We start from the raw sequence: 16255 nt of genomic DNA on the forward strand, positions 1-16255 counted from the left end.
TGTGAAACAGGTTAATAATAGTGGCTTCAAAATCCACAAAGGAGCTGCAGAGTAAAAAGCGTTTATTATTATTATTATAACACACCTGTAAAATACATGTGAGATTATTATTAATAAAGATTATCTTGACTGACTTCTCTTAAACATTACAAACTCACAGAGGCAAAGTGTAGAGTATCTAATTATATGTTAGAACTCAAACAGTCCCACAGAAATCACTGGCATGACATTTCCTACTAGAACTCAAAAGAGAAAAAAACTAGATTTTTTTTCCTTAATTTCTTTGGGAAAAATATTTTCAAGGAAAGCATAGTATCTGGAATAGACAAAGACTAAGAAACATAATTGCTTTACTTTTCACAAGAAAAAAACACAGCTCAAGAGAGCAACTCTTCCCTCTCTTCTGGGATGACAGCAAATGAGCAGGAGAGCCGCCTAACGGATTTAAGCCTGGGCATAACGGAATGGTAACGAAGGTAATGAATTCAAGTATAAGAAAAGTTCGATCCACAGGCATTGGAGAAGACAGGTGAAAAGGCTGCACACTGAAAAAACCCAAAACAAACCAAAACCAAACCACCACACCTACAACCTCTCCCAAACTCTTATTTCAGCAACGGACAAATGCTCTGAAAAAACGCTATTTATAATTTGATATATACGAATACAGAATGGCTTCTGTTTTAACCGTTCCCACAGGGCCAGCTTCGCTCCCTTCATTTGTGATGCACATTTTGTTCTCTCTGAGTTACCACACAGCATCTTCAGGAAGCTGCACAGGTACGGCAGCGGTCACTTTTATGCACTAGCGAACTATCCAAAATTTGGAGGACAATGTCAATAATATTTTCTTTTCCATATTTAACAGGCCACTTTAAGCATATTGTATGATAAATGACAAGCTCTCAGTGCTGACTGTCAATAGAATGGCTAGAAATAACTTACTTGTATCAAATGAGCATTTGTCCATCGAACATATTGGTACATCCTGCTACAATTTTAAAAAAGAAAAGTTCTAGTAGCATTCACAAAGAAGTTTTTAACACTCACTAATGCCACATTCTGAAGTCCCACAAATAAAAGAGAACACTTATGATCTAATGCTTTACTAATTATAGTTATTAAAACCTTAACCTCATTTTTTTTAAGATTGATTCTGAAATTTACCGATAGGTCTTGCAAACTCCAACTTTTTATGTGGAAGCCTGAGTCTTCACAAATACACCACATTTTATTGAGAATTAAACAAAAAAGGACAAGTCTGTAATTTACTAATCCCATTCCAGAAAAGAGTATAAAATTCATGATTTAGAGTGCAACACTATGGTACTCTATATTAAAACCCAGGTTGTTGGAGTAAATTTGTTGTATCCTCCTGTTTTCTGGGTGGGGTTTATTTGTTTGTTTGTTTGACATATGATTCAAAGACAAATATGGTTCTTTTTACTTTTTTCTCTTAGCCCTGCTTTGCCACGTGAAAGACCGAGGCTTCACTACAGATTAAGCCCGCTAGCTTAATCTGGGGCTCGGTGAACTGTGTGAACAGGACACTTCATTCTTTGGAAAGAGGAAACTGCCGTACCCGTTTAATGCTAGACCTGCTTGGACTACAAAGGCCACGTCCCCAGGGCAGAGCTAGCTAACCTTCTTAGAGCAGAAGAAATCTGACCACAAAACAGGCTGCAAGATGCTGAGATCCAAAAACGAAAACAGCAGATTCCATTGGCTGCTGAGCAACCTGTACGTTTTTAAATGCTCAGAGAAAGCTTTTTTAAAAAAATACACATACTTAAAAATGCTATTTAAGCCAACTAATGAAAATATGTAACTGGTAACTCACTGTAAGAATAAATTCTCTATTAAACAACATGTCATTTAATATATAGGGTATAAAAAAACCTCACAACCTTAATTTAACCTCAGGATATACAAAGCTTGAAAATCCATATTGCTAGCACCAGCATATTAAATGCATGCAGATACAGCTTTAAGCACTTTAAAATGCACATTATTTTTCCATTTTAGGCAAGCTAGAATGAAAAGAACTAGGTTGATGGTTATTTAAATTAGACTTACAGTCTCTTTTAGGCAATGAACTAACTCTAAGTCTTCTAAATGAACAGCAATTTAGCAGCAACAAGATATATATTAAACCTTTCAGAAATACTTTTAACAAAAATGCAGCAGTAATTCAAAGGGATTGAAGTTCTGGGATGTTATATCCAGCACTACCACTGCATTAATCACTCTCAAAGCATGTTCAACAATTTTGCCAGAAGAGACTTAAAAGGAAACATCAGCCAGTCGTTCTCTGTCCATACACAGGTAGATTAAGCAGCTTTTCATACATTTAATAAAAGAAAGGGTTTGCATTATCCCACTTTCAAATATGCACATTTATAAAATTGTGATTAGAGTCATACCAGTGGGATCTCAAATAACATCAGCAGTGCCAGAAGTAATTTTGTTTAAAATATGTATAAAATCTAAATCAAACAGTAATTAATACCTCAACAAAATTGCTTCGCAGAGTTCATATCATGCCAATAATTAAGCCTGTTGGCTCTACCTCTGAATTTCTAGAATTGCTTTCATAACCAAGACAACTGTTTGTCAGTCTAGATTAGAACCACCACAGATCCTGTGATTATCCTGTATTTATTCCATCTGTGTAAGTTAACAAGTGTATTTCATTCAAGTAATGAGGCCGTGCTAGAAAAAGATTATTACTGTCCTATTTGGAATTCTGCTGCTATGAGCCAGGATTGCACTCCCCATGTGCAACTAATAGGCATTCAAGCAAAATGTTACTATTTTACCTTTCAAGAAAGATTTCAGCTTTCAATATTTCAATGTTTGATAACTGAGCCTTTTCTTCAAATCACATAGCTCTCTATAAATCTCTGTTTATTATGACTAAACCTAAATGCTGGCTGGAGCTGCCAGGTAATATAGTAAAATATTACCAAAGTTACCCATCGAGGAGTCACGTTACCAAGTATTAAGCAATGACATCTATTTGAAGATACAATTAAACATACAGAAAGTAAACGAAGACATTACTGCATTTTCTGGAGTCATTAAACTCAGTGTGACTTACCCAAAGGAGTTACTCTGTGCTTACATACTGAAATTGTTTTGTATCATTCTGACAGGAGCAAATCTGTTGTATTACATAGAGATTTGAAAATGACAAAAACCCCCAAACCCTGCTCAATATGTTTTTTATTTTTACATTAAATTCCAGAGCTATTGAGAAGAGTTAATATTCTCTAACAATTCATCAGTACTCATAAAATATGTAAAAATTCCAAATCTTCTTTCCATTCATCTTTAATAGCACACAATTGAATACAAAATGACTTGTAGGGAACTACATCCTCAGAAAACATCTGGAGAAAACAGAGCACAAGGAAACATCTCTCTAACAGAGAGGTTTATACTTCGGATAGAAATTACAGCAATGATCCATGTATCTGCTCAGTGTTTTGCTGAACTCGTAGCCCTACTTATAAAGTCATTTAATCTAACACTGTATCTTAATTCGTTGAAATATGCAATGCTAAGTACTTCTCGTCATCCTTTTATTTGTATTAAAAATTCCAAGAGTTAGGATGAACACCTTGCTAAAAAATGAAGAGAACATACACAGGATTTTAAATACTTTAGCTTGGCATTATGCAGACGCCAGGCTTACAGAGGGGCTGGGAAGAAGCAGAGTGATGAGGAGAAAATGAGAAAGTAAAGATCATCACTGTAATTTTCATCCGTACACACAATGTGAAGTATACTAACGCAGGGATTTGCCTGCCTTTTCCATCCAAGTACATAGCAGGACAGCTGAAAAACAGTGCGTTCACATCCCACATTCTCTTCACTGGAAAAGCGATATCTTCTTGGGAAGAAAAGCAGTATAGGATGAAGAAAGTCCAACACACAAGTTCTGGGGACAACCTGAAGTCTATGCCAAAGTTTTAAACAACCAGAATAGCAGGCAAAACCAAAGTGATGCTGAGTCCTACAAGGCAGGTAAGGAAGAAGTAGCCACAAAAGCAGCACACGTGTATTTGATGATAAGAAACCATGCCCTGTTAAGGGCGAGGCAACGGCCTCCAGAAAAGATTCTTCCAAATGGGAGAAATGAATGGCAAGAAGAGGTGCGTGCCTACGGTTAGAGAAAGCTAAGGTAAACCCTGCAACGGTGACAGTGCAATTTGTGAATAAAGACAACCATAGCAGTAATAATCAGTAGTAAGGAAGGTACACATTGGTTCAGGTAACAGGGAAGCTAATGTAAAGGGGTCTGGCTGGAGGTGCTTGGGTCAGCCACGTAGTTTAACAGCTCCCACCCCCAACACACACCTCCTCCAATGCTCTGTTTCCTTCCTACCGTCTTCCCCTTGGGTTAAATTTAATTTAATCTTTAATTTGGTTCTCCTTGCCTCAAAACAGTTTCAACAGCCCTTAGTCTTAAAAAGAAGCCTCTGTTCAACTCCAATTTGAACACGATACCTCCCAGAAGTAAGTTTGTACATTTTAACTAGAGTATTCATTGTAAAGGTCACTGTTTCTTTCTCCCAAAGGTCCAAGAGCATAGCACAGAAAGCTTATTGAATTTACTTCATCAACTGCCTAACTCGTATGTGTCCCTAAGCGATTCTACTGCAGCTGAACCGTGCTTCATACCAAGGCAGTCTTCAGGGTCCAGAAACAGGCATACCTAACACGCTCTTGAAAAGCAAGTTGAATTTAACCAGCCCCCCGTGGCACAGATCAACTGTTCCATTATCTCAGGTTTGCTAATCACCACGTACTATACTATTTAACATGGCAGAATAACTGGAAGATTAACATAACACACTGAGTTTCTTGAAAAAAGAACACTACTTGGGTCGCTTAATTTTCAAATTCAGACAAGAATATCGAAAAAGGTAGACTGCATCCCAACAGACTGAGGAGAGAAAGGATTGCTCTAAGTGTGATGGGCCTTCAGCCCTGCTGCCCAGAGGGAAGAGATGTAACTGTTCACAACAAAGCCTGTCACATAAGCAATGCATTCGTTTTCCTCAAAGGATGAGCATCTACCCTAACAACTCTTTCGTAAGAGGAACTGGTTTGGAAGTTTAGGTATACATATTCAAAAATGTATTTGATTTTTCATACAATCTAAATATATACTGTCTTAAGGTCTAAAGCTTGTAGAATATGCAATTGTTTACAGCTAGAGAGGAACAATTAAAATAAACTTAGATACTTTGCTCCAAAAATTTGGTTGAAGATCTCTAATACATGTGAACATATTTCAAAATCTTATAAGTTTCAACTGATGTTTAGAAAGCTGAGATCAGTTACATTTCTTTCCTATGCCTCTCTTTAGGGAAGGAGAATATGGAAACTAAACTAAATCCTTCTATCACAATTTATCAAAGTTCTTCAAATGCAAAAAAATTAGAAAAATTGAAGTCTGTCTCTTAAAAATTATTGTGGCAGTTTGTGCAAATTAAACCTCAAGCAGAATTAAAATAAACACAAACCCAACTAGCTAACACAGTATTGTACACAGATGTTTATAGACTTGTGCTGTAAAAACTATGTAAGTGACAAGGGACAGGGATATACAGATAACATGCATTGTTCCACAAATGCTTCAAAGTACCTATTCTTTGCATTTTCTTTACTTCACACTCGTAAATCATAGGAAAAGGAGCTTCTTTTCGCCACTTTCTATACTACTGGCATTTTATACGCAGTACTAGTCTGCAGCCTCTGCATTAACAGATGACTTTGTATTTCCGACACTCTCCTAGCAATACACTACTCCTCCCACATAAATTGCTGGAATCTGTGAACAGAGGTTTAATAGGTCAGCGTTCATTGATAGCCAAAGCCCCAACCCAACTGCTTTGCTGGGTTTCCTCTGTGTGCTCTTCTTGCTGAGAATTTCCCTTCTCGTCCTTTATGATTGACAGAAGTAAAGTAAGAACTAAGAAGTGTACACTGACAGAAATAGAAATTAACTGAAAAGACAGATCAAGAGGTTAAACTGGGAAAAAAGAGGAATCCAATCAACTACTGAAAAACAGTGCATGTACATAGGCACACATCTCGCCTCACCGAAAAAACTCCATTTCAGTACTTCCTTATCAGTAAAGTTGCTAAATGCTACAGATAAGAACAGTGATTTTTAAATATTATCACAAAATAACTGTGGTTGGAAGGCGTTTCTGGTGATCATGTAGTCCTAGCGCCCTGCTCAAAGCAGAGCCAACTACAGCAAGTTGTTCATGACTGCATGCAGCTACACTTCTAGTATCTCTGAGGACGGAGACCCTCTAGCCTCTCCAAGCAACCTGCTCCAGTGTTTGAACACAATAAAATTTTTTTTTTTTCTTATGTTGAAGTGGAATTTCCTTAGTATCTCTGAGGACGGAGACCTTTCAGCTTGTGCCCATTACCTCTCGTCCTGGCACTACTGAGAAAATACCATTGAGAAAAGTCTGGCTCTGTCATCTCTACTCCTTTCAAGATCTCCCCTGATCCTCCCCTTCTCCAGACTAAACAGTCCCAGGACTGTCCTTGAATGTGAGATCCTCCAGTCCCTTAACCCTCCTCCAGTGTGGCCGTACCTTTCTTGAACTGGGGAGCCCAGCACTGGACCCAGGACTCCAGATGTGTCTTCCCAGCGCTGAGCAGAGGGGCAGGATCACCTCCCTCGACCTGCTGGCCATGCTCCTCCTAACGCAGCCCAGGAGGCTGCTAGTCTTCATTGCTGCAAGGGCACCTGGCTAGCTCACGGTCAACTTGTCCACCACATTCACCAGGTTCTTTGCAAAGCTACCTTGAAGCCTGTCAGGCCTCAGTGCGTAGTGGTGCATGGGATTATTCCTTCCCTGGGGCAGGACACTTTGCCGTTCCCTTTAATGACTTTCATAAGGTTCCTCTCTGCCCATTTCTCCAGCCTGTGAAGGTCCCTCTGAATGGCAGCCCAACCCTCTGGTGCATCAGCTGCTCCCCCCAACTTTGTACTGTCTGTGAACTTGCAGAGGGTGCACTCTGCCATCGTCCAGGCCACTAGTGAAGAGGCTCCACAGCTCTTGTCCCAGCATCGATTCCCAGGTTCACTACTAGTGACTTGTCCCTATAATGCTTTATTATCCATTACAATCAGTATACATAATGAATGCTATACACAATTGCTAACATGTGCACAAGGTTTTCTACTAGCCAAATATAAACATGGTTTGGGGTTTGTTTTGTTTTGTTCTTTCTTTCTTTTTTAGCCTAAGGTAAGGAAATTGGTAAGAACAGTCAGGCTGTCCGTACATGTGTTATTTTTTCATTTCTCCTCAAAGAACTTAAGGCCTCCCAACAAAATCCAGGCAAATTTGAAGGACTATTTCAGTTCTTACCATGTCTGTAAAAATAAACAGCACAGTTCTGCAAAGTTACCCAAACCGTAAGCTAAAGTACATTATAGGCATCAGACAATTCATATTTAAGGCAGATAATGAAGGAGAAGTCTTCATCAAAGATCATAGCTCCTTAGACGTTGGGTAACAGACATGACACACACCACAAGTCTCCTGTATTCTGCTGTTCATAGCACTTTTTCTGTCATATAGTAAGATTACTATGCAATTAATGAAAGGCAACTAAAACTGACTAATGACAATAAAATACACATCCTTTAAAATTTTGTAAGTTTCAAGTGATGTTTAGAAAGCTGAGATTTGTTACTTTTCTTTCTTATGCCTCTCTTTAGGGAAATGTAAATTAAACTAAATCCTTCTGTCACATTTTATGAAAGAAAATAGAGAGTCTTGACTGCAAGAAAGGCACTAAATATATATTGGAGTGGAGAGGGGGACACAAAGAAATTAACATACCAAAAACTGTGAATAATATTAAATGGTTACCAGAGTTATTTAAAAAAGTTTAACTTTCATCTATTCAGTAACAGATAGTGCCCGTTCCTACAGGGCACTAATTATCCTTCTGACAGTAAAATCACCTCAGGTTATCTACAAAAAAAACCCATCAGCATGCACACGAATCAGGATGTGTGTAGTCCTGGCAAAATCTTTACTTCATTGATGTCATTAAAGTTCTTCTCAACTCAATGGACCCAAGACAATTTGCTATGCACAAGGTGGTTCGATCAGTCTAGGAGGACTGAGCCATTTATGAGCAGGAGGAAGAACGATCTCCTGCACTCCCATAGTACACAAGAGCACCTACTGATCAAACCCAAACTATTTTTGTTTAATATTAAATATTAAATGAAGAACATCATCTTTAGGCCTATCTCATTGAACAGTTTAACAGTTCCACCTGTTTGCATCACTAAGTTGTTACAAATGTGTATGATTTAATTTTAACAGGTAAAATACAGCTTCACTGGCTTAGTACTCAAAAATGGCTGAAATATTTTTTCCTCAAGGCTGAAACATTTCTTCTTCAAGTGCTTCCAGACTTAGCAATGAAAACGGCAATTACGTGAAAGCTTCAGAGAGTTTACAGCATAACAAAAAATTCTTATGAAAGTCTAGGACTTCGGTTCACCTTCTGGGATACTTTATATGATTTACATAAACAAGCACATGCACACACACATGCAAACTACTTTGTATATCCTATAAATATTTTTTATTTTCATAATTTGCCAGGAGTCATTGCCCTGGTTCTGCATTCTCACAAGGATGTTTTTGATACCTCTCATCTGTGTGTGTGTGTGTATTCCTAAGGAAAACAATCTGTTTTCCAGAACTCCATCTAACACAGGATTATATCTCTTCCTTTAAATAAATAATAAATAATGCACACAGGTTTTGTAGTTTTGTATATAGAGGAATAAAATCTTTCATACTCTTCATACCTTCAGTAAAAGATAACTGAAGATACAAATAAAGATAAACTAAACAAGGTGAAAGACAGGTTTCAGGAAGAACAAGAGGAAAAGCCAAATCTTGTATTAACAGGTAATAAATTGTTTATACAGGGCAGAGAAGACTGTCCAATAGAGTGATACTGTTCTTAGTTTCTTGGCTGCAAATGAAGTAGCATGCATTCTGCGTGCATAAACCATAAGTATGAAAGATTTCAGCCTCTCCCCTTCTGTCAGAGAACACCCCTTAGGCTCTTGCTATTGGGAAGTCTGATGGTGCCGCTCACTACAGCTGCCAGACATATCCTGAGATCCTATTGTTATTTGCTTACCTTCAACAAATTTTTTACTCTTAGGTCTGCACTTCTGCAATGAAAGTTATGTGTCTGAGAATTACATTTTTCAATAATTATTTGAATTTCAACCATGTTTTAGAATGAGGCTAGGAAAAATACACTACTTCAGTGAAGTGCTGACCTCTCTTTCTCATCAACCATAGCCTTCCACTGTTCGAGGAACCTCTCTCAAGAAAGGCTGCCCACACTGAGTCAAAGTACAAGTCTCCGAAAAATGCAATTGCCACATATTTAGTGACGCTATAACAAATCTTCAGAAATCAGTATCAAAAGATTGGGTTTGATATTAAAATGGAAATTCGTGAGACCTGGGTATCATCTGAACAGCAATGTCCCTGAAGTTACACTCCAGATCGTTCTAAGAACAAGTAGCATGCAGAGGGAACTGAATGAACCAGCTGCAAATTAGAAGTGGCAGCAGATGGGGGTGGGAAAATGAAAAGACGGAGCCAGGCCTGAGACGCCAAGGAATGAACAAGCCAACTGCAGAATCTGCATGATTCCATCATGTAACAGATATGCCTCTGTCATGTCGTATGTCATGTCGCTTAAACTTTCCCAGGACTCTTTTAACTGTGTACTCATACTCTAGATGCCTAATTTCGGTCTTCGAGGTCAATTCCCCAAAGTACTGGCCACTTGCTATTGCAACCAACATCAGCAGACACCAACCATGGAACATGCTCGGTGCTTTACATGCAGAGAAGCAGGTCCAGATGTCTCAGAGCCTGTTTCCAAAAGTAAAAGATACATTTTGCTTTTGTTTCTCATTGTCTGCGCTCCTCAACCATAAAATGAAGATCATATCAATCCATCCCACAGAAACAACTTAATATTGTGAAGCACTGAGATTAGTAGTAAAGATTCCATTAGAAAATTAATAAACATCTTTTCAGAACTGATTTAGATAGTATTTAGTATGCAAAGTGAAGGCCTAAATACACTTGTGTGAAGGAACCCACATACTAAGGAGTTATTCATCAACTGAATATGTCCACTATACTGAACGAGACGGGGATTCTGCAGGAAAAAGAGATGTTAGCATGTAGCTTAAAAAAGGTAGGCTCCAGAGGTTCAGACTTTTAAGGCTGCAGAGGCACAGCTTTTCCCAAGTATTGCCTTAGAAACATTTATTTTAATATTTAAGTAGTTTTCACTTGATAATAATTTTAATTTTAGTTACTATTAAACATAATATTTTGTATATGTAAATATTCAATACATGACAGTTCAAACTTCATACACTTGTAGAGAAGAAAATCTATGGATGTGCATACATTGGGCTTGCAGTAGAAGAAATTTACCTGTTTTTAAGTAAATCTTTATTTTTCTAAACTTCATTATAATTTCCAAGCTACAGTTTAGATTCCTGGCTTAAAGATGTTGGTGGAAAGCAAAATGTTTGCTTTTTCCGTGTTCTAGGATGCAGCAAAAGAAGGTTACTTCCAAAAAAGTATTCTACCCTCTTTCTCCTGTAATACAGATTTGTGTTTCTTGTACCAATTTACTAAATACTAATACTAGCACAAGCTTTTCAGAAGACATTGTCTCTGCTGCTTTCACTTGATCATAACCTGTTTTGTGTTCCACATGTTAATTTCTTTCCAAATTCTAACTTTGGCTCCCACCTACAAATGTTAGGGCTTTTTTTCTGAAGTGTATTTCCATTCCATGGGATTCCCAGGTCCTTTAATGTCTAGAGCTTTATCTTATTGTTGGTGTCAACTTCTGCAGCTTGTAGTTTCAAAGAGGAATTTGTTTAACTGAAAATAAACTATAGCAATTGCTACAGCCCTTTCAGTGGGAGCACAGGGAAGAGCACAGGAAAGGCATTTTTGCTCAACTGTTCAACGGCATAGAAAGAGTCATCCCATACTGACAATAACTTGTGTTGTCCACAGATGTGATAAAGAAAACGTAAGCAGATGGGACACATCTGTTAATTATAAACACTCCTTCATTACTGTCATCAGATTTATTTTTAAGGTATGTTTATGTTTAGAACATAAGCTAACAAGGACCTGAATTTATAAACATACAATCTAGCCAATGACCTTATTAATTGGACGCTAGTTATAACAACAAAAATAAACTTGTACGATGCTGTTTTTTTGAGTCCTTTTGCTGGACTTTAACTTGAAATGATATCACTGAAAATACCCCCAGTTTGTTGTCAGATTATCTGACAAGCCTGCAATCATACCTCATGCACTAGGGTGCACAGCTGCCTAGCAGGATCAGGAAAAATATTTTTCTTGCAAAGCACTGCACTATGGAATAGGTAAACAGCTTTCTGTCTTCCCTTTCCCCAAATGGTAAATACTGATCACAGCATCATGAAACAAATTTCATGGCTCAGTGGTCTAATTTGGGCAGCTAACCTATGAATTGTGGTTCCCCTATCACCCTTTCAATTGCAAAAATTTCCATAATACTCCATAAATTAATAGACTTCATATTCCAAAGGGAATAAGAGTGGGATAGGCTTGGAAAGAAAAAAAAAAAAAAGGAGGAAAACAAAATATGATCTATGGATTTCACTTAGGACTGCTCAAGGCCCAGGCATTATTAAACTAAGAACATCTATGCTGTTTCCAACAACTACTCAGCAAAGGCAAGGAGACTAAAATAACCAAACAAGTTACAATTACTCACTTGTTTTAAGGAACATATATCCCTCACAGTCTAACAGACTGTAAAAAGTAAAATATTTGTTTGCCAGAAAAATGTGTACTACTAAACTTGAAGTCTTCTGCTGCATACCAGCTCAGAGGTACTATATAAAAGAGAGAGAAGTACAGGAGTAAAATCCTGCCACTACAGGAAACAGTCAGAAACGTCACTGAAGTCAGTGGGTTTGGGATTTCACCCTGGCAACTTACCCGTACTTCAGACTAACAATGTGAATCTGGAAAAAAAAAAGACAGGTACTGGAAATCATTTGCGAGCAAATGATCTCACAATACATTGGAATTGCCAAATCCGAACAGATTAGGCCTCCTCATATGACTTACATGGCAGAAGTGCTGAGAAGCCCCTGACAAAAATCACACAACTATATATTTATCTATTTACTATGGTTTGCCATTAAAGTTTTATAAATTTAAAGAAACAAACCATTAAAAGGATGGTAGAAAGGGCTTAATATTACTGGTGGACAAACCAGGCCTATCAGAGAGATTGCACTGCCCGTTTGTCGTATCACTAAAACCTGAATCCCTGTTAGTTAAGCGCTAGCATAAATGTCTCCAGAGAACGGTGCTCATTTCATTCTGGCTCTAGTGTACGTAAGAATGTCTTTTAAGATGTTTTGTAGTTGAATATTGATTCTACTGTTACTGGGAACGAAAGGATCTTTAACGTCCATTTAACCAGTCATATGATGTAGAAGATACCATGTTTTCTCACAGCTATTACAGATAGCTGCATTGTACCCATGGACCTGTGGCAGCGTCACGAGATGTTGTAAGCAGGCGTATACAAAATTCCCCAATGTCACACCATGAAACCAGATGGTCTCAGTTGATTGATGGAGAACTGCAAGGCCTGGGGAATCTGTTACCCGACAGCGACCCAGTACACTAAAATACAGCTAATCCTGTTGGGAACTGTATCTCATAGCCTTGATTTGCAGCATTCCACACGCGGAGCTGTCTGATCAGTCTTACCGTAAGTTGCAGCAGACATCTGTGGAAACTGGCAAACAAGTACAAAAATAAATCCAAGCTATCCAGGAGATCCTGTCAACTTTTTAAATATTCTTACACAAAGGCACACCTGGAATTTGCACAACCTTGGACTGATTACCAGAGGGACCTGTAGTTGTATGGGCAAGATTAATAAACAGTGGCCCTGTAGGAAGATAAAATGCCTCAAAAAGTCAATCTGTCACTACTTTCTCATCCTTCATATAGAGAGGGGGGAAAAAAAAAAATAATCTCATAATCATGGATAAACAAGGAATCACTTAACAAAGCTCAGCAAAGATATTCCAGAACTGCTACTGCTGTTAAGAAGAATGATTTTATATTACATAAAATTTAGAAGGATATTTAATTTCTAAAACAAAGAAATTATGTCCTAGCCTTGCAAAGAATTTATATGCATCCTAAATTCTGCGCAAAAAAGTTAAAGCTGAAATTATACTGTCCTGAAATCTATAGAAAAACTGAATGGAATCAGGATTTCCCTATATTGAATTCTACCTTCAATTTTACAAAAGAGCATTACGCAAAAATGCAAAGGTTCCAGAAAGGTTATCATTGATTAAATAGCAACCCATTATTTTCTCATACGTGCCAAACTCTTTTCATGACTGGAAAAATCATTCTTTCAAAAAATCTCAGTGGCTTAGGAAAGACAGGACTCTAATTCTACCAATTCAACACTGTAATGCTGGCTTCAAAGGACTGGAGCATTAGAGAAATATCAGCCTTATATCAGCACAGAGGTTGAAAATACCCATGCGAACACAAATAAAAACAAAGGAGATTTCCATTGCCTTCTACCGTATTTGATCAGGCTCTTTCTGGGTAGACATAACAGTTCATCATTCGTATACAGATAAATATGAGTCTTTGCTTTTCAAGTGGTTTTACTTATTTGTTTGTGCACCAGTTTTCTTATAACTCAGCTGTTTAACCTATCACACTTAAATGAATCATTTCCAAAATGCTTGATGAAATTTTGCAGCAAGTACAATGTGAAAGGAAAGCTATAGTAAAAGCCTGAAATTGTTGTTTAAACAACAAAACCAGAGAATTTCATCTCTAAGTCCCACCTGTTACATGGTTTCAATTTCTCCTCTCTCTCCTTCTTCACATACTGCAGTTTCACCTGACTGATCTCCTTAGGTATTGCTTTAGGCATCCTTATTTCCTTCTCACAGACATTGCTCCAGTTCTAGCATATTGTTTTTCACGTATGGAAAGCATAGGGATCTGGAGGTTGGTACATCCCTAATGCTAAGTCCAAATACAGTCTATTGTTTGCTGTAGAGTACAGACAACTCTGGAATGATGGCAGCAAGACAGGAGTTAAACTTGCACCCCCATTACTAAAAGAGATCAAGTAAGATGCATTTTTTTGATACAAGATTACACATATGGACGAGGGGAGACTGTCCTTACTGAAAAAATTTGAGTTGGAGACAGTCTTTAAATCAAGATCTGTCACCTGTCTAGAAGCTACATTACTGAATACGTAAAAAATTGTGGACCTGATGAATACAGGTAAGATTCCTTGGCTCTATAATATAGGAGGTCAGATTTGACTGCTGTACTGGTCTTCTCCAGACTTAAAAAGCAAGAATCCAATTTTACCTGAAAATACCGAACAAGAGAGAGGTAAGCCAAGAAAATCGTTATGCGTAATGCTGCAGTCAGCCAGCATAGACATTATGAGAAAGTCATGTGCTCTTCCTCGGGGAGTTAGCCTTTCCTCGTGATCGCCACATGTAACAAAACCAGTACCTTTGTGGAGGAAAGTCTTCCAGTATAATTTTCTACAACAGAACACCTACTATGCAGCAGTTCAAAGGCGCTATAAAATCTACTATTGATGAAATGGACAGCCCTATCCTTTTTCATGTTTTACATTCCTTTCAGAGTGACGAACTGCCCTCCCCCCAGATCTCAGTGCATTAGGAAAGACAGAAATTACCTGTAACCAGAGCCTGTCACCTGAGTCCGTTCCACCATTGGCAGTGCATTGAAAAGTAGCAAACTGTCCTGCATTGACTTCCACACTCTGAAGACGCAAGAAATGGGGAGTTTTTGCTGTTGGTAGAAGATAAAGTATTGAAGTTATGCAACATAGAAGCACTGGCTATGAATAATACACTGAAGAAGTGAAATAGCCCTGCTTTAAAAGGTTCAAATCACTGACTACACATTAGATTTGAGGCTGGTTTACTTTCGTACCTGGGAAAAAGCAGAGGAGAAGGGTGCTATTTAATTGTTCCTGCTGGGTAAATTATCTTAGCTCAGCATCCCTCTTGCAATAACACTCTATTAATAAAGATCATATTGGAAACTAATTACGTTTTGAACAAAACCCTGTTAGATACCTAAACTACCAACTAAACAAAACAGTAAGAAGTCGAGTGATATTGTCAGGGAAACAGGTTATTCTTTTTAATCAGGTACAGAGTTTATAGCAGAGATGCTTCAGAAATGTAGCACACCAAACAGCTACAATACTAACATAACACTTCTCACCAACTACAGTTGTATTCTTTAAACACAATCATTTTCAACAACACTGCATAAAAAAATCAAAACAAAACGCATTCTCCATGCCAGTACTTATTTTTCATTTAGAAAGAGAAAACACTCCTAGTAAAAAATAAAGTACTACAGCTACAAATAAACTAAGAAATGAAACAGATCTTCAAACAAGAACTATGTCCACTGAAGGAGGAAAGATAGCATGTGTATTTTCATTTTACTCGAAAGAGTCAACCACATGACACAGAAAAACAGAAGTTTGATACAGAAACCTATCCTTGAAAAGGCCGTATTCCCCAACCGTTCACATCTCACTGCAGGCAAGGGGACTTACTGCACTGGCTATACTAGCAGACAAGCCAGGCTCTGAACATGACTTTCAGACATGGGAATATTCGTACTAGCAACAAACTGGCAAACTAAACATACATTTTCTAGCAGAGCATCACAACTATTTAAAATGTTGATGACATTTTCTTACAAGACCTTATCACCAGGAGAAATTGCAGTTTTAAAGAATTTATAAATAGCCAGCTACCAGAATTCAATAAAAAGTTACTTAATATCCAGTGCAAGGCAGTATAAGAAGGAGGAGATGGAATAAAATAGCCCAAATTAGTACCTAACTATGGAAGAAAATCTTTTCATGAGAACTGTCCTTATGGCAAAGTTATTAGACATACTGCTTTTTCTTTCTTAAATACTTCCCAATTAGGACAGACAGACTTTAGGCCAAAGTCATCCTCTTCTTTGCCTATCTAACTATTAATGTCTGACTATCCAGTAAA

The 16255-nt window shown here is 37.8% G+C and overlaps 1 protein-coding gene across 1 annotated transcript in view; it reads right to left on the reverse strand.

Moving 5' to 3' along the window:
- LOC104165442 (receptor-type tyrosine-protein phosphatase mu-like) overlaps positions 1-16255 on the reverse strand; it is a 32593-nt gene that overhangs the window by 3316 nt on the left and 13022 nt on the right. Inside the window, exon 3 of the mRNA XM_009705083.1 lies at positions 14902-15017. Within this exon, the coding sequence (XP_009703385.1) occupies positions 14902-15017 (116 nt within the window). The remainder of the gene's footprint in view (positions 1-14901; positions 15018-16255) is intronic.

Source organism: Cariama cristata, unplaced genomic scaffold, assembly GCF_000690535.1.
Source record: "Cariama cristata isolate BGI_N322 unplaced genomic scaffold, ASM69053v1 scaffold1008, whole genome shotgun sequence".
Taxonomy (NCBI): Eukaryota; Metazoa; Chordata; class Aves; order Cariamiformes; family Cariamidae; genus Cariama; species Cariama cristata.